The sequence below is a fragment of the Salmo salar genome, unplaced genomic scaffold (assembly GCF_965601325.2).
Source record: "Salmo salar unplaced genomic scaffold, fSalSal1 ptg000136l, whole genome shotgun sequence".
In the NCBI taxonomy this organism is placed as follows: Eukaryota; Metazoa; Chordata; class Actinopteri; order Salmoniformes; family Salmonidae; genus Salmo; species Salmo salar.
In genome coordinates, this window is record NW_027675321.1 from 1,475,456 (window position 1) to 1,502,880 (window position 27,425).

At 42.9% G+C, this 27,425-nt stretch overlaps 1 protein-coding gene across 1 annotated transcript; it reads left to right on the forward strand.

Annotated features, from left to right (window-relative positions):
* The first annotated feature begins 13,247 nt into the window (after positions 1–13,247).
* LOC145866948 (tripartite motif-containing protein 16-like) lies at positions 13,248–26,398 on the forward strand. The gene is made up of 6 exons (XM_082971010.1): positions 13,248–13,979; positions 14,412–14,507; positions 19,338–19,571; positions 20,505–20,664; positions 20,790–20,849; positions 21,081–26,398. The coding sequence occupies exons 1-6, from the start codon at positions 13,383–13,385 to the stop codon at positions 21,593–21,595; spliced, it is 1,662 nt and encodes a 553-aa protein (XP_082827136.1). The 5' UTR covers positions 13,248–13,382; the 3' UTR covers positions 21,596–26,398.
* Positions 26,399–27,425: the final 1,027 nt, after the last annotated feature.

Below are 27,425 nucleotides of genomic sequence, written 5' to 3' on the forward strand. Positions count from 1 at the left end.
GTAGGGGTCCACATAGTTACTAGTCATGCTGGTGTAGTCTGTAGCTGAGCTGGTTAAACTGTAGTAGGGTCCACATAGATACTAGTCATGCTGGTGTAGTCTATAGCTGAGCTGGTTAAACTGTAGTAGGGTCCACATAGATACTAGTCATGCTGGTGTAGTCTATAGCTGAGCTGGTTAAACTGTAGTAGGGTCCACATAGATACTAGTCATGCTGATGTAGTCTATAGCTGAGCTGGTTAAACTGTAGTAGGGTCCACATAGATACTAGTCATGCTGGTGTAGTCTATAGCTGAGCTGGTTAAACTGTAGTAGGGTCCACATAGATACTAGTCATGCTGGTGGTGATGGTCCCCAGATGTGATGATTTATTCTGCTCTGTTTTATGAACAATCCTTATTTTCTGACTGATTTGAATTTGAAGAGATTTAAGGTTTTCATATTTGATAAAATACAATGTCCATTTCCATGAATCATGATGTCTGGTGTTGATGTAACAACAGGTGGTCTTTTTAATCCACTATCCAGAGTCAGGAACAGATGAAGTTAGGTCTGCTACTGTTCAGTGATTAAATATATATACTTCTGTGAATATATGAACCATTTCCTTCAAAAAATAAACTGCTCACATTCTGGAGATAAACTTTGTAAGGACTGTGTGTGTGTTTTTGTGTAAATAGTTTCTGAAAAAAGTGTGTCCAGCTCAAACGCTGATTGTTGTTCTAAATGAGCGTTCTAAATGAGGGTTCTAAAAGAGCGTTCTAAATGAGCGTTCTAAATGAGGGTTCTAAAAGAGCGTTCTAACACAGGGTTCTAAACAAGGGTTCTAAATGTGTGTTCTAAATTGAGAGGTAGCCTGACTGCCATTAGGTACCGAGATGAGATCCTCAGACCCCTTGTGAGACGCCAGGACAGCGGAGTCAATCACCACCTTCCGGAGACACCTGAAACTCCACCTCTTCAAGGAATACCTGGGATAGGATAAAGTAATCCTTCTAACCCCCCCCCTTAAAAGATTTAGATGCACTATTGTAAAGTGGTTGTTCCACTGGATATTATAGGTGAATGCACCAATTTGTAAGTCGCTCTGGATAAGAGCGTCTGCTAAATGACTAAAATGTAAATGTAAAAAAATGAGACCATATGCTGGTGCGGTTGGCCCTGGGTTCTTCCTAATGCAAGACAATGCTAGACCTCATGTGGCTGGAGTGTGTCAGCAGTTCCTGCAAGAGGAAGGCATTGATGCTATGGACTGGCCCGCCCGTTCCCCAGACCTGAATCCAATTGAGCACCTCTGGGACATCATGTCTCGCTCCATCCACCAACGCCACATTGCACCACAGACTGTCCAGGAGTTGGCGGATGCTTTAGTCCAGGTCTGGGAGGAGATCCCTCAGGAGACCATCCGCCACCTCATCAGGAGCATGCCCAGGCATTGTAAGGAGGTCATACAGGCACGTGGAGGCCACACACACTACTGAGCCTCATTTTGACTTGTTTTAAGGACATTACATCAAAGTTGGATCAGCCTGTAGTGTGGTTTTCCACTTTAATTTTTAGTGTGACTCCAAATCCAGACCTCCATGGGTTGATAAATTGCATTTCCATTGATTATTTTTGTGTGATTTTGTTGTCAGCACATTCAACTATGTAAAGAAAAAAGTATTTAATAAGATTATTTATTTCATTCAGATCTAGGATGTGTTGTTTAAGTGTTCCCTTTATTTTTTTGAGCAGTGTGTGTATATATATATATATATATATATATATATATATATATATATATATATATATATATAGCACAATACAATCATCCTAACCGGAAAGATGTACGCTACATTTGTCGTAGCGCTAACTGAAGAAAGATTGACCCAACACAAGCAGTCATATTTTCTAACTCTCGGCTGGCGTGAACTACAATATGAATTAGCTAATAGCAATTACTATGTATAATTAATCACATCACGGGGTGAGCTCACCATTGATCGAAATAATTAGGTAAAACACTTTCTAGAAATCGACAGTAATCCGACGATTAGTTTCAGCGATCAGCCATGCATTTTTTCCCCTCACAGAAACCGAAGAAAATAAAAGACAAGATGAGTTTGGTCTGTTTATAGTGTTGAAGGGGTGTGTCATCTACCGTCGTTCACATCCCACCATTCATTTCCGGAAGTCCTCAAAAAATGAGTGAACTCTTACTCACCTCATTTTGTTATAACATCTTTGGTCAAACGGATGATTACGTGAAACCCAGAATGCATTGTATGTCAACAAACATGGCTCCATACACATAGCTCATCATAATCAGTATAACCTTCAAATAAGTATTTTACACACATAATATGTGCCCATTACAATCTATGCAAGAATCGGAATGCATGATTTGTCACCCAGAATTGAAAACATGTGAATAAAACAATAAATACACAAATAATTACCTCACAAAACATTTTCTGATGGTGATTTATTGATACAAGTGACGCATGCCGGCAGTCAATCACGTCCCCTCTCACTCTGAGCCATTCAGTGTTGTTGTTTATGTATGTAGCTAGTGAGCTAAGCTGTAGCATTAGCAATGTCTTTCAAAAGGAGACAACTCACAAATGTGGAAATTATGGAGATTTTTGTTAAAATTCTGACAATGAGTCTGAGTATGAAAGTCAGGAATCAGATTCTGACAGTGAGGAGCTGCCCCCCCCCCCCCCCCCCAACCTTGTAGCCATTGAGAACCCTGAATCTGAGGTTCCCTTGTCCACTGACCAAGTACCAGGTCCCTTTGAAGATGCTGGTGGTGATGGAGGGAGACCGACAGTGGATGAAGTACAGGAGTTCTGTGGTAGCTGGAAGGCCACCAGTCATTTCACCCCTCCTGGCCCTGCTGTTTGTTTTGATGAGTCCCAGTCTGGAGTCCATTTCCATCTGAGGCAGAGTGCTTCAAGTTGTTTCTGACAGAGGAGCTGGTGGGAAACATAGTACAGGAGACCAATCGCTATGCCTTGGAGCTACAGGAGAAGAGAGAGCCAGGAGTGAGGGGGAAACTCGCTAAATGGGTGACAACCACAATGAGTGAAATGTATACCTTCCTGGTGACAGTCCTCCCCATGGGGATAGTAAAGAAGAACTCCCTAAGAGAATACTGGAGCACAGATCCTATGTTTGCAACTCCCTTCTTTGCCACCCTCTTTTCCCAAGACCGCTTCCTAATTCTGCTGCGATGCCTGCATTTCGTCAACAATGCTACTGCCATCCTAAGTGACCCGTTATACAAAATAAGAATTGTTCTTATCAGCCTGACTAGGGCTGGGCGATATATCGATATAAAAAATATATCGATATATATTTTAAATGTGATATGAAATTAGACCATTTCGCATATATCGATATAGTTGAAATTTGCGCTTTGATCCTAGCTCCAAGCAAGCTGCAGACCCGGAGCTCTCTGCGCTGCTCCCCGCGCCTCCTCTTTCATGCACAGAGGGCGGAGGGGCAGGAACAGACACTTCAACAAACATGGAGGAAGCAACAGCGTCTGCGGAGCGTTTTGACGAGGAATTGGTTAGTAAAAGAAAAAGCATTGGCTCAGTCATTTGGAGATGGTTCGGATTCAAAGTATCAGATGAGCAACAAAATCACGTTATATGTAGGCAGTGCCATAAAAAAAGTTACAGCCAGGGGTGGAAGCACTACCAATCTTTTTCACCACCTAAAACAGTGGCACAAACTGCAATACGAAGAGTGTGTGAAACTGCGCGCTGCAGAAGCCCCAGCAGCAAGCCGTCGACAACCCGAAAAAGCCCCGAAACAAAGCTCACTGCAAACTTCATTTTCCCGCAGTGTGCCTTTATGAAAAGAAAATTGGCAAGTGGTGTACTATAACTACAGCGGTGTCCTATCACATTGCTAAAGATATGGTCCCTGTTGCAACTGTGGAACAAGTCGGATTCAAAAAAGCTACTGAAAACTATGGACCCGAGATATGAGCTTCCCAACTACTTTACACGAGAAGCACTGCCACAAATGTCCACTGAAGTCAGGCAGAGCCTTGCTGACCGGCTCGCTAACGGGACCCATTTTGGCGTTGACCAGCGATATGTGGGTCGAGCAGGACAATGTGAGCCTTTACATGAAGCGTGACATGTTCACTTCATTCAACGACTGGGGGAGATGAAAACAAGCGTCGTGTCTCCAAAACAAGTTATTTCCCCCCAGGATCACACCGGTGAGCATATAGCTGAGGCCTCGCAGGACGCAAGCTGGGAAACTCCAAGAAAAGCATCCGGTTGCTATAACAACCGCCAACGGGAGCGACGTGGTCAGAGCGGTGGAGCTGAACGATGAGGATGCAGTGCTTCGGTCAGACTACACTTGGCTATTGGGGAGTGCAGTGTTTTATTAAGGAGTATTCACATATTTTACTTTAAATAAAAAACATTATTTTCCTTTGTGTCTGTCTGCAACTTGTTTTGTTTTATGCTGCTGTCTTGGCCAAAAATGGATTAATAAAACACAAAACATAAAGTGCTAAAAGTAAAATCCCTTACAATACAGGATGGTAGATTTCAGAACCATATTTATTAGGTTATTGGATAAGAATTAGTGATGCATTGATGTGTTTACCACTTTAATGTTACAGCTGGTAAAGGTGAGGTAATTATGACTTTAAAATGCTGGTTAGCCTGTTGATATCATCAAGGTAACATATTTAGTTATTATGATAGACTATAGTTTTTTCTCTGGATTGAAGAGCCAACTGCAAAGTAACTAGAAACTAATGTTGACACGTAGGTAGGCCTAAACATTGTGGAGTTTTTAGTGGAGTAGAAATATGAAGTAGCATTAAATACTAAGCATAAATACTAAGAACAACAACAAGAACGAAACATCAGTAAATGTACATACAGTATAGTCATCATTTATAAATTATACACAAATAATAATACATAAAAATCACTTACAGGATTAAAATTCACAAAATAAATGAATATAATATTTGATATTTATGATTAGGACTGGCGTTGATTAAAAAAATAAACTATGAAACAAGAAAATATTAATGTAGAATATTTCTAAAGCTTGATTTTGGAAAGCACTTAGTTGTATGAGTGTGTTAAAGTGAAAACAGAGTCAAATTTCTCGCATAAGCACATTTGTTTAATAGTTTTTTTTATGATTCTGACAGGACATGGCATGAATGACAAGCGCGTCACCCGGGCCATTTCTCTGTGCAAGAGAATTGTAAGCTGTTTTTGGTACAGCTGGAAGAAAAGGAGACATCTTGCTGAAGTCCAGATTCAGCTGGGTCTGCCAAGTCACCAACTCATAACCGAGTCTGCCACACGCTGGGGATCAAGGCAGCAGATGATAGAGAGAGTCCTGGAGCAGGAAGGAGCACTGGCCAAAGTCCTGTCTAATGACAAAAAGACCAGGCACCTTGTCCCTACCTGGCAGGACTTAGAGGTCCTAGAAGCAGTCCAAAAGGTCCTGAAACCTCTCCAGGACTTTACCGATGCTTTGTCAGGTGAGGAGTACGTCACTCTATCATATGTAAAACCTGTGCTGCACCTTTTTAACGAAAGTCTCCTGGCATGTGAAGAGGGTGATAGCGAGCTTTGCAAATCGATCAAGACCGGCATTGTTGAGTACCTCAACCGCAAGTATTCTGACCCAGCCACTACTGACCTATTGGAGATGGCTTCATTTGTGGATCCACGCTTCAGGGCCACCTATATCCCAAGTGAAAAAGTTGATGCATTGAAGCACAGAGCTGTCTTGGAGGTGGAGACGCTACTGGCTGATCAGAGCAGCTGTCAACCGCCTTACCTACGTGTGCCAACTGTGCCTGAGCCTGCAGATGGAGAAGCAGCAGTGGCACCAAAAGCTAAGACACTGGCAAGCTTCTTCAAGCAGCGCACAGCCACCACCACTGCACCACCAACCAAGAGGGAGGCTATTGAAAATGAACTGTCAAGTTACTTGCAGTCAGCAAGTGTGGAGAGTGACACTGATCCCCTCAAGTGGTGGAAGGATCATGAAGTTGTCTTTCCAGCTCTGAGCCACCTGGCAAAAAAAGTATCTCTTGGTACCAGCTACCAGTTCACCCTCCGAAAGGGTTTTCAGCTGCAGTGGCAATATCGTGACCTGCCACAGAGCATCTCTGAAGCCGGATGCCGTTGACAGGCTGGTGTTTCTCGCACAAAATCTTTAAACGAAGGAGGACACGCTTGTCTTCTAATGTCTACCTCAAGACAGCATTAGTGTTTATCAAAGTAAAAAAAGAGGGGGAAAATGTTTATTGAGTTGATAGTCTGTTTCTTGTGCAACTGGTTGAAGCTGTTCAGATAAGAAATTGAGTTAACAAAAAGCAAATGGTAATCTCAGGCTGATGTTTAAAAAACATTTTCTCAAACTGAGCACTTTATTTTGTTCTTTATTTATATATAATTGCTGCCCTTACTAGGGTTTGTCATAGTTTATTATTTTGTAATGTTCGTTATTTGCATCTGTGGATTTGTTAGAAAGGAGAAGAAATCTGTAATTTGATTTTAATAAGCCATTTAAAGTTGTCAAACTAAAAAAAAAGTTGACTTTTCTCATAAATATATATAATATTTATTTCAGAAAAAGATAGGCCTATTTTATTTTATAGGCTATTTTTGTTTAAGATATTTGTATTTATTTAAATGTGCACCTTATGGAGCTTTGATTTCCAAAAAGGTCGTCCTGTTGTTCTACAGTGTTTATGTTTACATGTTGTTGTTATTTGAACAGCTGAGCATTTAATCTGAACCAGGTGAAGAGCCCTGTTTATTATTTATTCATTTGATTTTTCAACTGTTCACTGAAATAGCCGCTTTCAATAAAACTACTTGAGACATGTCATATCTGGCTTTGACTTTGACTGAACATTTGCTCTCACTTTGCTGAAAAAATATCAGGATATATATCTTATATCGATATTCAGCCTAAATATATCAGGATATGACTTTTGGTCCATATCGCCCAGCCCTAGCTCAAGCATTATTGAGCACATCTGCAGCAATAAGTGACTGACTGACCTGACAGGTGACTTGACAGGTGACCTGCCATGATACTATGCCTTTAGAGGTGGGGGTGGAAATGCAGTTGTTGTTCAGTCACTGCATGAATATTAAATATGGGTTATGCATATTCCATTTTTTTGTCCTCTAGTAAAACAAGTTGTTGTTGAACCAACTACCAATACTTCAATAAAATAGATGACTATTACATATTGGCCTATGTGTTTTCTTGCTGTGTTTCCATCCAGTAAAACTGTTAAGGAGAGAACGTTAGCATACAAAAGCTGTCCTCAATCTTCAGCTGGAAAGATGTCCAGTTCCAGTTATGATATTGGCAAATACTGTTTGTGGTTTCTGAAAGTACAGTATAAAGAGGAATTATTCATTAGAATACAATATAAGGATATAGCAATAAAACAATATTACAAATAACATAAAAATAGTTTATTGCATTGACAAAATCCCAGATTTGAGTTCTAACAGTAAGAAAGTAACTTTTGAGCTCCACAAGGGGGCAAGGCAGGGCAGAACAGAGCCATGCTGAATAGACCACATAAACAAACCATGGTCATATGTTTTATTTTATTTAACTAGGCAAGTCATTTAAAATGCCGTATAATGCTTGAATTTTAATTTTGAGATTATTTTGTTGTTGTCCAACCAATCCCTTTTACAGTCACACCAACATGATGTATATGATACTTTATCAGTGTTTACAGTCACACCAACATGATGTATATGATACTTTATCAGTGTTTACAGTCACACCAACATGATGTATATGATACTTTATCAGTGTTTACAGTCACACCAACATGATGTATATGATACTTTATCAGTGTTTACAGTCACACCAACATGATGTATATGATACTTTATCAGTGTTTACAGTCACACCAACATGATGTATATGATACTTTATCAGTGTTTACAGTCACACCAACATGATGTATATGATACTTTATCAGTGTTTACAGTCATATCAACATGATGTTTATGATACTTTATCAGTGTTTACAGTCACACCAACATGATGTATATGATACTTTATCAGTGTTTACAGTCACACCATCATGATGTATATGATACTTTATCAGTGTTTACAGTCATATCAACATGATGTATATGATACTTTATCAGTGTTTACAGTCACACCAACATGATGTATATGATACTTTATCAGTGTTTACAGTCATACCAACATGATGTATATGATACTTTATCAGTGTTTACAGTCACACCAACATGATGTATATGATACTTTATCAGTGTTTACAGTCACACCAACATGATGTTTATGATACTTTATCAGTGTTTACAGTCATACCAACATGATGTTTATGATACTTTATCAGTGTTTACAGTCACACCAACATGATGTATATGATACTTTATCAGTATTTACAGTCATACCAACATGATGTATATGATACTTTATCAGTGTTTACAGTCACACCAACATGATGTTTATGATACTTTATCAGTGTTTACAGTCACACCAACATGATGTTTATGATACTTTATCAGTGTTTACAGTCACACCATGAAATGATCAGTTAACCTCTAGACTGGAAACACAGACAAATCACTTCAGGATGAAGAGAAAAATACTTTTGTAATATATTACATTTAAACAAAGTTATTTACAGTCATGCGTGTATACATGTTATGTTTGTGTGGCCGTGGGAATTGAACCTACAACCCTGGCATTGTAAGCTCCATACCACAAGTAGCAGCAGAAAAAAAATATTATTTGCTTAATAAATGCTGTAGGTTAACAAAGTCCAGAGATATCAGGCATGTTTTCACATGGTTCGGTAGTTCTGCTCTAAGGTCCAGACATGGTGGGGTAGTTCTGCTGTAAGGTCCAGACATGGTGGGGTAGTTCTGCTCTAAGGTCCAGACATGGTGGGGTAGTTCTGTTGTAAGGTCCAGACATGGTGGGGTAGTTCTGTTGTAAGGTCCAGACATGGTGGGGTAGTTCTGCTGTAAGGTCCAGACATGGTGGGGTAGTTCTGCTCTAAGGTCCAGACATGGTGGGGTAGTTCTGTTGTAAGGTATAATTTTATTATTCATTTTGACATATTGTTTGGGACCACTTTTTTTGCTCTGTTTGAAGGCTGTCAGCTTCTTCTCAGGAAGAGAATCACTTAGCCTTTCGACTAATGATCTCAGGTTCAGCCACCAGGGGGCACCCACCCTCCATGAAAACTTTCATAGGCTCTCTTTCACTCAGTAATCATGTAACAAGTCGACAGGCTCCCAGAGGCAGGGCAATCAAAGGCTCCAACTCACTGAACTGCCCATCAGCCCAGCCATTGTTATTATTCATACTGTTTGGAAACAGGTTCTATTCAGAACCTCTCAGACTAGAAAATATAAATCATATTTACTATAGTGTTTTAAATTGTTTGCATCTGTGATAACTTTATGTAATATATCCTCTCTCTCTCTCAGGATATGAAAAAAGGCCGACCACCTCTCGCCCAGCCATTCTAACAGTGGAAGCCAGGATCTGTGAGAAACTATGATAATAAACTATATAGATCACAGTGGTGTGGAGACCAGCCAACACCACTATATAGATCACAGTGGTGTGGAGACCAGCAAACACCACTATATAGATCACAGCGGTGTGGAGACCAGCCAACACCACTATATAGATCACAGTGGTGTGGAGACCAGCCAACACCACTATATAGATCACAGTGGTGTGGAGACCAGCCAACACCACTATATAGATCACAGTGGTGTGGAGACCAGCCAACACCACTATATAGATCACAGTGGTGTGGAGACCAGCCAACACCACTATATAGATCACAGTGGTGTGGAGACCAGCCAACACAACTATATAGATCACAGTGGTGTGGAGACCAGCCAACACCACTATATAGATCACAGTGGTGTGGAGACCAGCCAACACCACTATATAGATCACAGTGGTGTGGAGACCAGCCAACACCACTATATAGATCACAGTGGTGTGGAGACCAGCCAACACCACTATATAGATCACAGTGGTGTGGAGACCAGCCAACACCACTATATAGATCACAGTGGTGTGGAGACCAGCCAACACAACTATATAGATCACAGTGGTGTGGAGACCAGCCAACACCACTATATAGATCACAGTGGTGTGGAGACCAGCCAACACCACTATATAGATCACAGTGGTGTGGAGACCAGCCAACACCACTATATAGATCACAGTGGTGTGGAGACCAGCCAACACAACTATATAGATCACAGTGGTGTGGAGACCAGCCAACACCACTATATAGATCACAGTGGTGTGGAGACCAGCCAACACCACTATATAGATCACAGTGGTGTGGAGACCAGCCAACACCACTATATAGATCACAGTGGTGTGGAGACCAGCCAACACCACTATATAGATCACAGTGGTGTGGAGACCAGCCAACACCACTATATAGATCACAGTGGTGTGGAGACCAGCCAACACCACTATATAGATCACAGTGGTGTTGAGACCAGCCAACACCACTATATAGATCAGTGGTGTGGAGACCAGCCAACACCACTATATAGATCACAGTGGTGTGGAGACCAGCCAACACCACTATATAGATCACAGCGGTGTGGAGACCAGTGGACCACTATATAGATCACAGTGGTGTGGAGACCAGCCAACACCACTATATAGATCACAGTGGTGTGGAGACACGCCAACACCACTATATAGATCACAGTGGTGTGGAGACCAGCCAACACCACTATATAGATCACAGTGGTGTGGAGACCAGCCAACACCACTATATAGATCACAGTGGTGTGGAGACCAGCCAACACCACTATATAGATCACAGTGGTGTGGAGACCAGCCAACACCACTATATAGATCACAGTGGTGTGGAGACCAGCCAACACCACTATATAGATCACAGTGGTGTGGAGACCAGCCAACACCACTATATAGATCATAGTGGTGTGGAGACCAGCCAACACCACTATATAGATCACAGTGGTGTGGAGACCAGCCAACACCACTATATAGATCAGTGGTGTGGAGACCAGCCAACACCACTATATAGATCACAGCGGTGTGGAGACCAGTGGACCACTATATAGATCACAGTGGTGTGGAGACCAGCCAACACCACTATATAGATCACAGTGGTGTGGAGACCAGCCAACACTACTATATAGATCACAGTGGTGTGGAGACCAGCCAACACTACTATATAGATCACAGTGGTGTGGAGACCAGCCAACACCACTATATAGATCACAGTGGTGTGGAGACCAGTCAACACCACTATATAGATCACAGTGGTGTGGAGACCAGCCAACACCACTATATAGATCACAGTGGTGTGGAGACCAGCCAACACCACTATATAGATCACAGTGGTGTGGAGACCAGCCAACACCACTATATAGATCACAGTGGTGTGGAGACCAGCCAACACCACTATATAGATCACAGTGGTGTGGAGACCAGCCAACACCACTATATAGATCAGTGGTGTGGAGACTAGCCAACACCACTATATAGATCACAGTGGTGTGGAGACCAGCCAACACCACTATATAGATCACAGTGGTGTGGAGACCAGCCAACACCACTATATAGATCAGTGGTGTGGAGACCAGCCAACACCACTATATAGATCACAGTGGTGTGGAGACCAGCCAACACCAATATATAGATCACAGCGGTGTGGAGACCAGCCAACACCACTATATAGATCACAGTGGTGTGGAGACCAGCCAACACCACTATATAGATCACAGTGGTGTGGAGACCAGCCAACACCACTATATAGATCAGTGGTGTGGAGACCAGCCAACACCACTATATAGATCACAGTGGTGTGGAGACCAGCCAACACAACTATATAGATCACAGTGGTGTGGAGACCAGCCAACACTACTATATAGATCACAGTGGTGTGGAGACCAGCCAACACCACTATATAGATCACAGTGGTGTGGAGACCAGCCAACACCACTATATAGATCACAGTGGTGTGGAGACCAGCCAACACCACTATATAGATCACAGTGGTGTGGAGACCAGCCAACACCACTATATAGATCACAGTGGTGTGGAGACCAGCCAACACCACTATATAGATCACAGTGGTGTGGAGACCAGCCAACACTACTATATAGATCACAGTGGTGTGGAGACCAGCCAACACCACTATATAGATCACAGTGGTGTGGAGACCAGCCAACACCACTATATAGATCACAGTGGTGTGGAGACCAGCCAACACCACTATATAGATCACAGTGGTGTGGAGACCAGCCAACACCACTATATAGATCACAGTGGTGTGGAGACCAGCCAACACCACTATATAGATCACAGTGGTGTGGAGACCAGCCAACACCACTATATAGATCAGGTCTAATTTTGGGTTAGTTCGACTAATTTTGGGTTAGTTCTCTCAAGAAGATCTAAAGGGAAACCCATCTCAACATGACGGAGAGTAAGTCATTCAGGAGTCCCTGACCTTATCTTCTCTCAAGAAGATGTCTGGTAGGCCCATTTAAATACCTTTTTTGGACATTTCAAGACAGCAGATGTTTGAGTTGGGTCTATTAACACAGCTGTGAGTTGTTATTTTTTTCATTTTTTCATTTTTGACAAAATGAGCACTCCTGGAAGTGACAGATTTTGACTCATATTGAGTGATAAGACTGAGCTATTTAAAAACACTTTTTCAACATTTCAAGATAGCAGTTCAGTTTGATCTTATTAAAGACAGCTGTATAATTTTTTTATTCATTTTGACATATTTTTTGGGACCACTTTTTTTGCTCTGTTTGAAGGCTGTCAGCTTCTTCTCAGGAAGAGAATCACTTAGCCTTTCAACTAATTTTCAAATGATAGGATGCCTATTTTAAAACACTTTCTCTACATTTCAAGATAGCAGTTAGTTAATTTTGAGCATATCAAAGACAGCTGCAACTTTACATATACCACACCTCCTCAGTCCTTATTGCTTATTAGAACACATAAGTGTATTATAAGGCATTATAAAGGTCATTAAAATAATTATAATATGTACTTCATAGAAAGTGTTACCCTTTATATTCTAATAACTCACATTTTAAGATTCATTATTTCATTTATTCCATGTTAAGGGCTCTAACCAAGGAACAAGACTATTTGTCTCCCTCTTGCTGTTGCATGCAGTTCCTCTCTCTCTTCCTCCCTCCCTCTAACCCCTCCCTCCCTCTAACCCCACCCCTCTGGCAGAACCAGGAAATCCATCCCCCTTCACAAACTGTCTTCTGAGGAAACGAAACTGATCTGAGTCTCTGTCTCGTCTGTCTGTGTGAGAGTGAACAACCGTCCAAATGGCTCAACAGGGAGTTCTGCTGGACCAGGACCAGTTCTGTTGTTCTGTCTGTCTGGATCTACTGAAGGAACCAGTCACCATCCCCTGTGGACACAGTTACTGTAGGAGCTGTATTGAGGGCTGCTGGGATCAGGATGTTCTGAAAGGGGTCTATAGCTGTCCTCAGTGCAGACAGACCTTCAGTCCGAGGCCTACGCTGAGTAAAAATAACATGTTGGCTGAGCTGGTGGAGAAACTGAAGAAGACAGGACTCCAGGCTGCTCCCCCTCCTGCTCTGTGCTATGCTGGACCTAGAGATGTGGCGTGTGATGTCTGCACTGGGACCAGAAAGCAGAAAGCCCTCATGTCCTGTCTGGCGTGTCTGGCCTCTTACTGTGAGACTCACCTCCAATCTCACTACGAATTTCCTGCTTTGAAGAAGCACAAGCTGGTCAAAGCCACCGCACAACTACAGGAGAAGATCTGCTCTCATCATGACAAACTGCTGGAGGTTTACTGTCGTACCGATCAGCAGTGTATCTGTCTGATGTGTACAATGGATGAACATAAAGGCCATGATACAGTGTCAGCTGCAGCAGAGAGGACTGAGAAACAGGTAAGACCAGAACAACTTATTGGTGACTGTCTGATAAACAAAGAATTAAAGATGCAGTAGGAACTAAGGCTGTTTGAATATGAGATCATTCAAATGAAATGGATCCTCAGCAGAACAAATATGAACACAAACCTTGAGTATATAGATATGTTAACCCAGATTCTCCAGATGTATCACCATTTTATAATGTCAAACACTATTATCATTCTGAATGCCCTTTTATGAGTCCAAAGTTCAGTCTCAACCCGTTGATACATGTAGTCCTACCATAAAAACTATAATCATTCACATAGCAACAAATAAATATCATTTAGTAAATGGACCATCCATTTTTTAGACCTTCCTCTCTATGGGCCCTATGTCACATTACTATACTATTGATCTACTGGACTAATAAAGCTTGATAGCTCATTGAAGAGTGATTCTCCACAGAGGCAGCTGGGGATGAGTCAGCAGAAGGTCCAGCAGAGATTCCAGGAGAGAGAGAAGGAGCTGAAGGAGCTCCAACAGGCTGTGGAGTCTCTCAAGGTGAGTATTGTTGACCAGAGGAGACACACCATTTCACCTGTCCCCTCCATCATGTATTTATATTATAGTCCAGTTGAGGCAGGTGAGATGCCTTTGGATATACGACGTAATAAATTGTCATTAGCTTATTGGGTTGAAAGGCTGTGAGGTTGAGCATCCCACTGCTACTGTTCTAGATGACTGTTGGGAATATACTAGTAGACAAGGCAGTGGTTTTGGTTGGACAGTTGGAAAGCTTGCTGATGAGAGTAGTTTCAGGGAGTTGGAGGTTGGCCCTTTCTGTGGTGATAGGGGATGTTCCTCCATGGTTACTCCCAGATCCTGTTGTTGATCTAACCTTGGTAGACAAAAGGAAAAGATTGGGTCAGAAGTCAGTGATAAAGGGAAACTGGTTGACAATTACATTGGTAGAAGTTGTTATGCTTTTTTACCTCTTTTCACAGATGGATCCAAGGGCCCAGATAGTGGGCCCACAGGAGCAGGTGTTTACCTTCCTGAATGTGATGTGCAGATATGTAGAAGACTAACAGATGAACTGTCAGTGTACTCAGTTGAACTGTTGGTGATAATAGTTGTCCTCCAGTGGGTGGAGGACGAACAACCTGTTAGAATTATAGTATCCTCAGATTCTCTGTCTGTATTGAATAGTTTATCATCTGGTAAATCTATTAGGAGTGACCTACTATTGGAGGTGTTAATGTTATTATGGAGAATTGAGAGAATGGGTCTAGTAGTGAGATTCTGCTGGGTGCCAGCACATTCAGGTGTGGAATGGAATGAAATTGTAGACTAGTTAGCTAAAATAACTTTAAAACAAGATATAATATATATTAATGTTCCACTGGGTAGAGGTGAGGACAAATGTGAGATCAGAGACATTTTGATAGATGTGTGGCAGAAGAGATGGGACTCTGAGCACAAGGGACGGCATTTATATGCCCTCCAAAGAAAGGTTGGTGGACCAAGGTTCAAAGGTCAGATTAGGAAGGAAGAGGTGTTGTTTCCTCGATTGTGTTTAGGACATTGTACATTGAACTGGTCCTTCCATCTGGTTGGCAGCATGTGAATGGTTTGTGTCTGGAGGGTATTGTCAATGAAACGGTGGAGCATGTGTTGTTATAGTGTTGTAAGGATGTTGAAGAGAGGGAAAGATTGAAGTGTAGGGTCATATTGAGGTTGGATGGGGTTGGGGGGGTTGGAAGGGATTTGGGGGATGGGGGAGGGTCTATTAGAAGTTAGTAGGGATCTTTTTTATTTTCTCAGAAGTACTGAGTTAGGTAGGAGGATTTAGAAATGGTGTAAACCGTGATTGAACACTCCAGCACAGTAGGAGGCGCCACGCTCCTTTAACGTTGGTTTGAGGACCGCCATTATACCATAGAAGAAGAAGAAGTTGGTAACGTGAGGTTTTGTCGTTCGTGAAGAGTGCAGCTATTCTTTTGCCTATTTTCCAAATGTATTTTGTCATGGTGGGAGGGTTTGTTTATCGGTTTCCGCTGTTTATCGGTTAGAGTTGAGGAGGGAGTAGGGTAGTTTGATGTCCTCAACCGAGTGGAGAAGAAACGCTGTCTCTTCAGGTGCGTTGTGGAGAATGGTGTGGAGGAATTATTGATCCTGGTCGGTGAACAGGTGGGAGAGGAACATATCCACTCTGTATCCAGAATGAACAAGGCGGTGGTTGTGGTAATGTAAAAGGTGAGTCTTGTTACCCGGCTAGTTACCAGTATGATTTATGTGAGGGGTTGTGTTGGTGCTGATTTCGACAAGAGTAGTGGTGTCTAATCTGCCTCCGTTTATTACCACCGAACAGATCCGTAAAGAGTTGGTTCGTTTTGCTAAATGTGGAAGTGTTTTTCTGAACGAAATTCAAGGTTAAACAGGGGAGGGGTGGTACACAGGGTTTGTTAGCACAGAGGAGCCCAGTGATATAATATTATATATATATAATATTACTATATGTCCCAGCTGTTTGCTGTGGTTTTGAAGTAATTCTCTTCCTGCCTGCGTTAACCTTGTAGGTTTACCTCAGGTAACTTATTATTAACTATCCTTGTAGGTTTACCTCAGGTAGCTTATTATTAACTATCCTTGTAGGTTTACCTCAGGTAACTTATTATTAACTAACCTTGTAGGTTTACCTCAGGTAACTTATTATTAACTAGGTTACAGCTACTTGGTGAGGAAGCTCACTGTTCACCTGTTTATAGATTGTAGTGACCTACAGGGATGGTTGGCGCAAAGCCTTCAAACGTTAAACATGTTCTGATCATGGTTAACTGTATATCTATATTTTTTATATATAAAAAAGTGTAAATTATCAACAAATCGCATGTCCCTGTTCTCTTTTTCAAGATGTGGCCGATTTAAACAGTCAGAAAAAAAGAATAAAAAGAACTAACCTTTTTTTATTTGTTTCTAAATGGCTGCTGGGTAATATGATAATCGTTGAAATCTGTTGGTTCGTAGACGTCAAATAGAGAGAATGCTGCGCAGGTTCACTGAGTTGTAAACCTAATGGATAGGTGGAGATCATTGATTTGTAGCTCTGACTCAGTTGCTACCTCAGATTATGAGCCTATCAAGTGTGGTGAATGAGGTATGTAGTTCCCACAGAAGACCACAGGGAGGAGCAAGAGAGATATAAACCCATACAGTTTATCTCTTTAAATACCCTGAACCTAACAATCAATCTAATGTATTTATGAAGACCTTTTTACATCAGCAGATGTTACAAAGTGCTGTACAGAAACTCTAACCCTACGTATAACCTGTTTTATCCTGAACCCTAATTCTAGGGTAGGGTAGCCTAGAACCCCTTTAGAAACTATTATAGTAATAATATTATGTTAGGAAATACCATTATAGTACTAAATAGGTTCTATTGTTATTTTTTAAATAAAACCTATGTATAGTACTTAGCATTTAACTGTTTTTTGTTATTTTATTATATTTATTATTTAGAGGAGTCTGTCTAAATAATGAAAAGTTAAGTTATTGCCAGACTTTTTAATGAAACCTTTATTTAACTAGGCAGGTCAGTTAAGAACAAATTCTATTTACAATGACGGCCTCCTGGGGACCAGTGGGTTAACTGCCTTGTTCAGCGGCAGAACAACAGAGTTTTACCTTGTCAACTCTGAGGTCGTCCCATTGTTTCCGAAAGGGGAAAGTTTTTACCAATTGTTGGTAGTTAAAACGTAAACCAGTTATTATTATAATACATTTTTTTATGGCTTGGTCCTAAGAACAGGTTTTAGTGGTAAATTAAAAGGTAGGTTTTTTTGGTGCCATTTTGGGAAAACTGAATTGGGTTTGTGGCTGGATCAGCAGCTCTTCATCATGCGGCCGGAGAGACTCAATACAACAGGGGTCTCTGATTTCTATGCTGCAGTACTGAGGGCCTGGCAGCTGCTGAGACCCATACGAGAGGAGGGGGGTGTGGTGCCTGGGCCGTGGGTCTGGGAGGAACCACTGATCACTGGGTTTGGTGGACCTGGAGAGCAGGGTGGCAGCGTTCTGACTCAAAGCAGCACAGAGGCTACTGTACCGTACGGAGGTGGGCTTAGCGGGAGGGAAGGGGCATCCGAGGCAGGGGGTTGTGGGGGCTGAGAGCATGGCAGGGTATAGGTGGAGGGTGCTCTATAAGCTCAGTGCTGGAAAGGTCAGGGGTCATCCAGTGGAGGGTATTACATGGAGCCCTGGACACCAATAGCTGATTGGCTCGGGTTGACCTGGGAGTTGAGGAGGGGTTGTCCGTTTTCTACAATGACAGACTGTTCATCATGTTTTCTCTGTGTTGCCGGGGTAATGCCATTACTGTTTATTTTATTCCACCTTTATTTAACCAGGTGGGCCAGTTGAGAACAAGTCCTTTATTTAACCAGGTGGGCCAGTTGAGAACAAGTCCTTTATTTAACCAGGTGGGCCAGTTGAGAACAAGTCCTTTATTTAACCAGGTGGGCCAGTTGAGAACAAGTCCTTTATTTAACCAGGTGGGCCAGTTGAGAACAAGTCCTTTATTTAACCAGGTAGGTTAGTTGAGAACAAGTCCTTTATTTAACCAGGTAGGCCAGTTGAGAACAAGTCCTTTATTTAACCAGGTAGGCCAGTTGAGAACAAGTCCTTTATTTAACCAGGTGGGCCAGTTGAGAACAAGTCCTTTATTTAACCAGGTAGGCAAGTTGAGAACAAGTCCTTTATTTAACCAGGTGGGCCAGTTGAGAACAAGTTCTCATTTACAACTGCGAAATGGCCAAGATAAAGCAAAGCAGTGTGACACAAACAACAACACAGAGTTACACATGGAATAAACAAACGTACAGTCAATAACACAATAGAAAAGTCTATATACAGTTGTGCAAATGAGGTAAGATAAAGGAGGTAAGTTAATAAATAGGCCGTGGTGGCGAAATAATTACAATTTAGCAATTAAACACTGGAGTGATAGATGTGCAGAAGATGAATTTGCAAGTAGAGATACTATTAACTAACTGCTATCTCTCTGTCCCTCTCTCTCTCTCTGTCCCTCTCTCTCTCTGTCCCTCTCCCTCTCTCTCTCTGTCCCTCTCTCTCTCTGTCCCTCTCTCTCTCTGTCCCTCTCTCTCGCTCTCTGTCCCTCTCTCTCGCTCTCTGTCCCTCTCTCTCGCTCTCTGTCCCTCTCTCTCGCTCTCTGTCCCTCTCTCTCGCTCTCTGTCCCTCTCTCTCGCTCTCTGTCCCTCTCTCTGTCTCTCTCTCTCTCTTTCTCCCTCTCTCTCCTTCCTCTCTCTCTCTGTCTCTGTCTCTGTCTCTCTCTCTCTGTCCCTCTCTCTCTGTCCCTCTCTCTCTCAACAGCGCTCTGCACAGGCAGCAGTGGAGGACAGTGATCAGATCTTTACTGAGCTGATCCGCTCCATTGAGAGAAGGAGCTCTGAGGTGAAGGAGCTGATCAGAGCCCAAGAGAAGGATCAAGTGAGTCAAGCTGAAGGAGTCCTGGAGCAACTGAAGCAGGAGATAGCTGAGCTGAGGAAGAGAAGCACTGAGCTGGAGCAGCTCTCACACACAGAGGATCACATCCATTTCCTCCAGGTAACTAAACTGTCTTGTTACATGTGATATGAAATTAACTTCATGTGAAACTATTCATCTCAATCATTATGTTGTCCTGTCTGTCCCTCTCTCTCTCTCTCTGTCTCTCTCTCTCTGTCCCCCTCTCTCTCTCTCTCTCTCTCTGTCCCCCTCTCTCTCTCTCTCTCTCTCTCTGTCCCTCCTCTCTCTCTCTCTCTCTGTCCCTCCTCTCTCTCTTTCTCTCTATCTCTCTCTCCTCTCTCTCTCTCTCTGTCCCTCCTCTCTCTCTCTCTGTCCCTCTCTCTCTCTGTGTCCCTTTCTCTCTCTCTCTGTCCCTCTATCTCTCTTTCTCTCTGTCCTTCCTCTCTCTCTCTCTGTGGCCCTCTCTCTCTCTGTCCCTCTGTCCCTCTCTCTCTCTGTGGCCCTCTCTCTCTGTGGCCCTCTCTCTCTGTGGCCCTCTCTCTCTGTGGCCCTCTCTCTGTGGCCCTCTCTATCTGTGGCCCTCTCTCTCTGTGTCCCCCTGTCCCTCTGTCTGTGTCCCCCTGTCCGTCTGTCTGTGTCCCCCTGTCCGTCTGTCTGTGTCCCCCTGTCCGTCTCTCTGTGTCCCCCTGTCCGTCCCTCTGTGTCCCACTGTCCCTCTGTGTCCCCCTGTCCCTCTCTCTGTGTCCCCCTCTCTCGGTGTCTCTCTCTCTGTTCCTCTGTCTCTCTCTCTGTCACTCTGTCCCTCTCTCTCTCTGTCCCTCTCTCTCTCTGTGTCTCTCTCTCTGTGTCTCTCTGTCCGTGTCCCCCTCTCTCTGGGTCTCGGTGTCCCTCTCTCTGTGTCCCTCTCTCTCTCCCTCTCTGTCCCTCCCTCTCTCCCTCTCTGTCCCTCCCTCTCTCTCTCTCTGGCCCTCTCTCTCTCTCTCTCTGTCTCTCTCTGTCTCTGTCTCTCTCTCTCTCTGTCTCTCTCTCCAGAGTTATCAGTCTCTCTCCAGTATCAGTGTATCTTCAGACTTACCCAGCATCGTTGTCCGTCCTCTTCAGTACTTTGGAGATGTGAGTAAGACTGTGTCTGAACTGAGAGAGAAACTAGAAGACTTCCTTAAAGGAGAATGGACCAAGATCTCCACTACAGGTGTGTTGAAAACAATCAGAACATCAACTTTAGACCATTGAAAGTTCCCTACTAGTCATATACATGTGGAATATGGTATGATGATAACATTCCCTCTCTCTGTCAATGTGTTTGTGTGTCTGTAGTGAATATAGTGGAGGTTGTTCTGCCTCCAGAGCCCAAGACCAGAGAACAGTTGTTACAATGTGAGTCTCTTTATTGTGAAGTAACTAACAGTCTCTTTTTACTGCCACTCCTAACAATCCCTCTAGAAATATATAGCAATAGTAGATCTAATCAAAGACTGGGTATCTATCTGACTCCTCATATTTCTCTGATTTGATCTCTGCTGTGCTCTAATCAAAGACAGGGTAGATACAGTATCTGACTTAACTTATTGTTCTGACTCCCCTCATTGGTCTCTGCTCTTCTCCCAGATTCCTGTCAGCTCACACTGGACCCAAACACAGCACACACACGCCTCTCTCTGTCTGAAGGGAACAGAAAGGTGACCTGTACAGGCCAAGTCCAACCATATCCTGACCATCCAGACAGATTCACCAACAAGTACCAGGTTCTGTGTAGAGAGGGTCTGTCTGGACGCTGTTACTGGGAGGTGAAGTGGACTGGGGAGTGGGTTATTACAGCAGTCTCATATAAAGACATCAGCAGAACAGGGAGAGATAATAGATTTGGATTCAATAACAAGTCCTGGAGTTTACAGTGCTATAGAGGTGGTTATTATTTCAGACACAATAATGTTAAGACTAAAGTATCAGGCCCTCAGTCCTCCAGAGTAGGAGTGTACCTGGATCACAAGGCAGGTACTTTGTCCTTCTACAGTGTCTCTGACACAATGACCCTCCTCCACAGAGTCCAGACCACATTCACTCAGCCCCTCTATCCTGGGTTTTATGTCTATGATGGTACTGCTGAGCTGGTTAAACTGTAGTAGGGTCCACATAGATACTAGTCATGCTGGTGTAGTCTATAGCTGAGCTGGTTAAACTGTAGTAGGGTCCACATAGATACTAGTCATGCTGGTGTAGTCTATAGCTGAGCTGGTTAAACTGTAGTAGGGTCCACATAGATACTAGTCATGCTGGTGTAGTCTATAGCTGAGCTGGTTAAACTGTAGTAGGGTCCACATAGATACTAGTCATGCTGGTGTAGTCTATAGCTGAGCTGGTTAAACTGTAGTAGGGTCCACATAGATACTAGTCATGCTGGTGTAGTCTATAGCTGAGCTGGTTAAACTGTAGTAGGGTCCACATAGATACTAGTCATGCTGGTGTAGTCTATAGCTGAGCTGGTTAAACTGTAGTAGGGTCCACATAGATACTAGTCATGCTGGTGTAGTCTATAGCTGAGCTGGTTAAACTGTAGTAGGGTCCACATAGATACTAGTCATGCTGGTGTAGTCTATAGCTGAGCTGGTTAAACTGTAGTAGGGTCCACATAGATACTAGTCATGCCGGTGTAGTCTATAGCTGAGCTGGTTAAACTGTAGTAGGGTCCACATAGATACTAGTCACGCTGGTGTAGTCTATAGCTGAGCTGGTTAAACTGTAGTAGGGTCCACATAGATACTAGTCATGCTGGTGTAGTCTATAGCTGAGCTGGTTAAACTGTAGTAGGGTCCACATAGATACTAGTCATGCTGGTGTAGTCTATAGCTGAGCTGGTTAAACTGTAGTAGGGTCCACATAGATACTAGTCATGCTGGTGTAGTCTATAGCTGAGCTGGTTAAACTGTAGTAGGGTCCACATAGATACTAGTCATGCTGGTGTAGTCTATAGCTGAGCTGGTTAAACTGTAGTAGGGTCCACATAGATACTAGTCATGCTGGTGTAGTCTATAGCTGAGCTGGTTAAACTGTAGTAGGGTCCACATAGATACTAGTCATGCCGGTGTAGTCTATAGCTGAGCTGGTTAAACTGTAGTAGGGTCCACATAGATACTAGTCACGCCGGTGTAGTCTATAGCTGAGCTGGTTAAACTGTAGTAGGGTCCACATAGATACTAGTCATGCTGGTGTAGTCTATAGCTGAGCTGGTTAAACTGTAGTAGGGTCCACATAGATACTAGTCATGCTGGTGTAGTCTATAGCTGAGCTGGTTAAACTGTAGTAGGGTCCACATAGATACTAGTCATGCTGGTGTAGTCTATAGCTGAGCTGGTTAAACTGTAGTAGGGTCCACATAGATACTAGTCATGCTGGTGTAGTCTATAGCTGAGCTGGTTAAACTGTAGTAGGGTCCACATAGATACTAGTCATGCTGGTGTAGTCTATAGCTGAGCTGGTTAAACTGTAGTAGGGTCCACATAGATACTAGTCATGCTGGTGTAGTCTATAGCTGAGCTGGTTAAACTGTAGTAGGGTCCACATAGATACTAGTCATGCTGGTGTAGTCTATAGCTGAGCTGGTTAAACTGTAGTAGGGTCCACATATATACTAGTCATGCTGGTGTAGTCTATAGCTGAGCTGGTTAAACTGTAGTAGGGTCCACATAGATACTAGTCGTGCTGGTGTAGTCTATAGCTGAGCTGGTTAAACTGTAGTAGGGTCCACATAGATACTAGTCATGCTGGTGTAGTCTATAGCTGAGCTGGTTAAACTGTAGTAGGGTCCACATAGATACTAGTCATGCTGGTGTAGTCTATAGCTGAGCTGGTTAAACTGTAGTAGGGTCCACATAGATACTAGTCACGCTGGTGTAGTCTATAGCTGAGCTGGTTAAACTGTAGTAGGGTCCACATAGATACTAGTCATGCCGGTGTAGTCTATAGCTGAGCTGGTTAAACTGTAGTAGGGTCCACATAGATACTAGTCATGCTGGTGTAGTCTATAGCTGAGCTGGTTAAACTGTAGTAGGGTCCACATAGATACTAGTCATGCTGGTGTACTCTATAGCTGAGCTGGTTAAACTGTAGTAGGGTCCACATAGATACTAGTCATGCTGGTGTAGTCTATAGCTGAGCTGGTTAAACTGTAGTAGGGTCCACATAGATACTAGTCAAGCTGGTGTAGTCTATAGCTGAGCTGGTTAAACTGTAGTAGGGTCCACATAGATACTAGTCATGCTGGTGTAGTCTATAGCTGAGCTGGTTAAACTGTAGTAGGGTCCACATAGATACTAGTCATGCGGGTGTAGTCTATAGCTGAGCTGGTTAAACTGTAGTAGGGTCCACATAGATACTAGTCATGCCGGTGTAGTCTATAGCTGAGCTGGTTAAACTGTAGTAGGGTCCACATAGATACTAGTCATGCCGGTGTAGTCTATAGCTGAGCTGGTTAAACTGTAGTAGGGTCCACATAGATACTAGTCACGCTGGTGTAGTCTATAGCTGAGCTGGTTAAACTGTAGTAGGGTCCACATAGATACTAGTCACGCTGGTGTAGTCTATAGCTGAGCTGGTTAAACTGTAGTAGGGTCCACATAGATACTAGTCATGCTGGTGTAGTCTATAGCTGAGCTGGTTAAACTGTAGTAGGGTCCACATAGATACTAGTCACGCTGGTGTAGTCTATAGCTGAGCTGGTTAAACTGTAGTAGGGTCCACATAGATACTAGTCACGCTGGTGTAGTCTATAGCTGAGCTGGTTAAACTGTAGTAGGGTCCACATAGATACTAGTCACGCTGGTGTAGTCTATAGCTGAGCTGGTTAAACTGTAGTAGGGTCCACATAGATACTAGTCATGCCGGTGTAGTCTATAGCTGAGCTGGTTAAACTGTAGTAGGGTCCACATAGATACTAGTCATGCTGGTGTAGTCTATAGCTGAGCTGGTTAAACTGTAGTAGGGTCCACATAGATACTAGTCATGCTGGTGTACTCTATAGCTGAGCTGGTTAAACTGTAGTAGGGTCCACATAGATACTAGTCATGCTGGTGTAGTCTATAGCTGAGCTGGTTAAACTGTAGTAGGGTCCACATAGATACTAGTCAAGCTGGTGTAGTCTATAGCTGAGCTGGTTAAACTGTAGTAGGGTCCACATAGATACTAGTCATGCTGGTGTAGTCTATAGCTGAGCTGGTTAAACTGTAGTAGGGTCCACATAGATACTAGTCATGCTGGTGTAGTCTATAGCTGAGCTGGTTAAACTGTAGTAGGGTCCACATAGATACTAGTCATGCTGGTGTAGTCTATAGCTGAGCTGGTTAAACTGTAGTAGGGTCCACATAGATACTAGTCATGCTGGTGTAGTCTATAGCTGAGCTGGTTAAACTGTAGTGGGGTCCACATAGATACTAGTCATGCTGGTGTAGTCTATAGCTGAGCTGGTTAAACTGTAGTAGGGTCCACATAGATACTAGTCATGCTGGTGTAGTCTATAGCTGAGCTGGTTAAACTGTAGTAGGGTCCACATAGATACTAGTCATGCTGGTGTAGTCTATAGCTGAGCTGGTTAAACTGTAGTAGGGTCCACATAGACTACACCAGCATGACTAGTATCTATAGCTGAGCTGGTTAAACTGTAGTAGGGTCCACATAGATACTAGTCATGCTGGTGTAGTCTATAGCTGAGCTGGTTAAACTGTAGTAGGGTCCACATAGATACTAGTCATGCTGGTGTAGTCTATAGCTGAGCTGGTTAAACTGTAGTAGGGTCCACATAGATACTAGTCATGCTGGTGTAGTCTATAGCTGAGCTGGTTAAACTGTAGTAGGGTCCACATAGATACTAGTCATGCTGGTGTAGTCTATAGCTGAGCTGGTTAAACTGTAGTAGGGTCCACATAGATACTAGTCATGCTGGTGTAGTCTATAGCTGAGCTGGTTAAACTGTAGTAGGGTCCACATAGATACTAGTCATGCTGGTGTAGTCTATAGCTGAGCTGGTTAAACTGTAGTGGGGTCCACATAGATACTAGTCATGCTGGTGTAGTCTATAGCTGAGCTGGTTAAACTGTAGTAGGGTCCACATAGATACTAGTCATGCTGGTGTAGTCTATAGCTGAGCTGGTTAAACTGTAGTAGGGTCCACATAGATACTAGTCATGCTGGTGTAGTCTATAGCTGAGCTGGTTAAACTGTAGTAGGGTCCACATAGACTACACCAGCATGACTAGTATCTATAGCTGAGCTGGTTAAACTGTAGTAGGGTCCACATAGATACTAGTCATGCTGGTGTAGTCTATAGCTGAGCTGGTTAAACTGTAGTAGGGTCCACATAGATACTAGTCATGCTGGTGTAGTCTATAGCTGAGCTGGTTAAACTGTAGTAGGGTCCACATAGATACTAGTCATGCTGGTGTAGTCTATAGCTGAGCTGGTTAAACTGTAGTAGGGTCCACATAGATACTAGTCATGCTGGTGTAGTCTATAGCTGAGCTGGTTAAACTGTAGTAGGGTCCACATAGATACTAGTCATGCTGGTGTAGTCTATAGCTGAGCTGGTTAAACTGTAGTAGGGTCCACATAGATACTAGTCATGCTGGTGGTGATGGTCCCCAGATGTGATGATTTATTCTGCTCTGTTTTATGTACAATCCTTATTTTCTGACTGATTTGAATTTGAAGAGATTTAAGGTTTTCATATTTGATAAAATACAATGTCCATTTCCATGAATCATGATGTCTGGTGTTGATGTAACAACAGGTGGTCTTTTTAATCCACTATCCAGAGTCAGGAACAGATGAAGTTAGGTCTGCTACTGTTCAGTGATTAAATATATATACTTCTGTGAATATATGAACCATTTGCATCCAAAAATAAACTGCTCACATTCTGGAGATAAACTTTGTAAGGACTGTGTGTGTGTTTTTTGTGTAAATAGTTTCTGAAAAAAGTGTGTCCAGCTCAAACGCTGATTGTTGTTGTAAATGAGGGTTCTAAAACAGCGTTCTAAACGAGGGTTCTAAATGAGGGTTCTAAAAGAGCGTTCTAAAAGAGCGTTCTAAATGAGGGTTCTAACTGAGCGTTCTAAATGAGCGTTCTAAATGAGCGTTCTAAATGAGCGTTCTAAATGAGCGTTCTAAACGAGCGTTCTAAACGAGGGTTCTAAATGAGCGTTCTAAATTGAGAGGTAGCCTGACTGCCATTAGGTACCGAGATGAGATCCTCAGACCCCTTGTGAGACCATATGCTGGTGCGGTTGGCCCTGGGTTCCTCCTAATGCAAGACAATGCTAGACCTCATGTGGCTGGAGTGTGTCAGCAGTTCCTGCAAGAGCAAGGCATTGATGCTATGGACTGGCCCGCCCGTTCCCCAGACCTGAATCCAATTGAGCACCTCTGGGACATCATGTCTCGCTCCATCCACCAACGCCATGTTGCACCACAGACTGTCCAGGAGTTGGCTGATGCTTTAGTCCAGGTCTGGGAGGAGATCCCTCAGGAGACCATTGCACTTTCACGTTGCTGTACTATGCATTACTGTACTATGCATCCTCTCTATTTTCGCTGCAGCACAAATCAGGATAGCTATGTCTGTCTATACAAAGGTCTTAGTCATGAATGTTTCAAGCTATTCACGTTGATTCAATCAATTCCCAGGTCTGACATTGTGATGTCAGCGTAGTAATCTACCGATCAGCTGCATTCCCCAGTTGTCTCTCATTGTGGGTCATATGACCATAGAATTATGAATTAGAATACTAGAATAGTTATTTAATAGGATCTCTATACATATTATTCAGCTGGAGTGGACCGACAAACACATTAGCTAGCTACATCGCCTCATGAGAAACAAAAGTCATTTCAGAAAATTAGTCAAATTAACCGCATGGGTGAGCTTACTTTCATTCAGAGCATAATTTAGTTACATGGAGAGTT

Bases quoted from the DNA above. Each gene is read 5' to 3' on its own strand.
- LOC145866948 (XM_082971010.1), top strand. From the start codon at position 13,383: ATGGCTCAACAGGGAGTTCTGCTGGACCAGGACCAGTTCTGTTGTTCT. The intron at 14,508-19,337 runs GTGAGTATTGTT...CTCTCTCAACAG, and splicing joins AGGCTGTGGAGTCTCTCAAG to CGCTCTGCACAGGCAGCAGT. The intron at 20,665-20,789 runs GTGTGTTGAAAA...GTGTGTCTGTAG, and splicing joins GACCAAGATCTCCACTACAG to TGAATATAGTGGAGGTTGTT.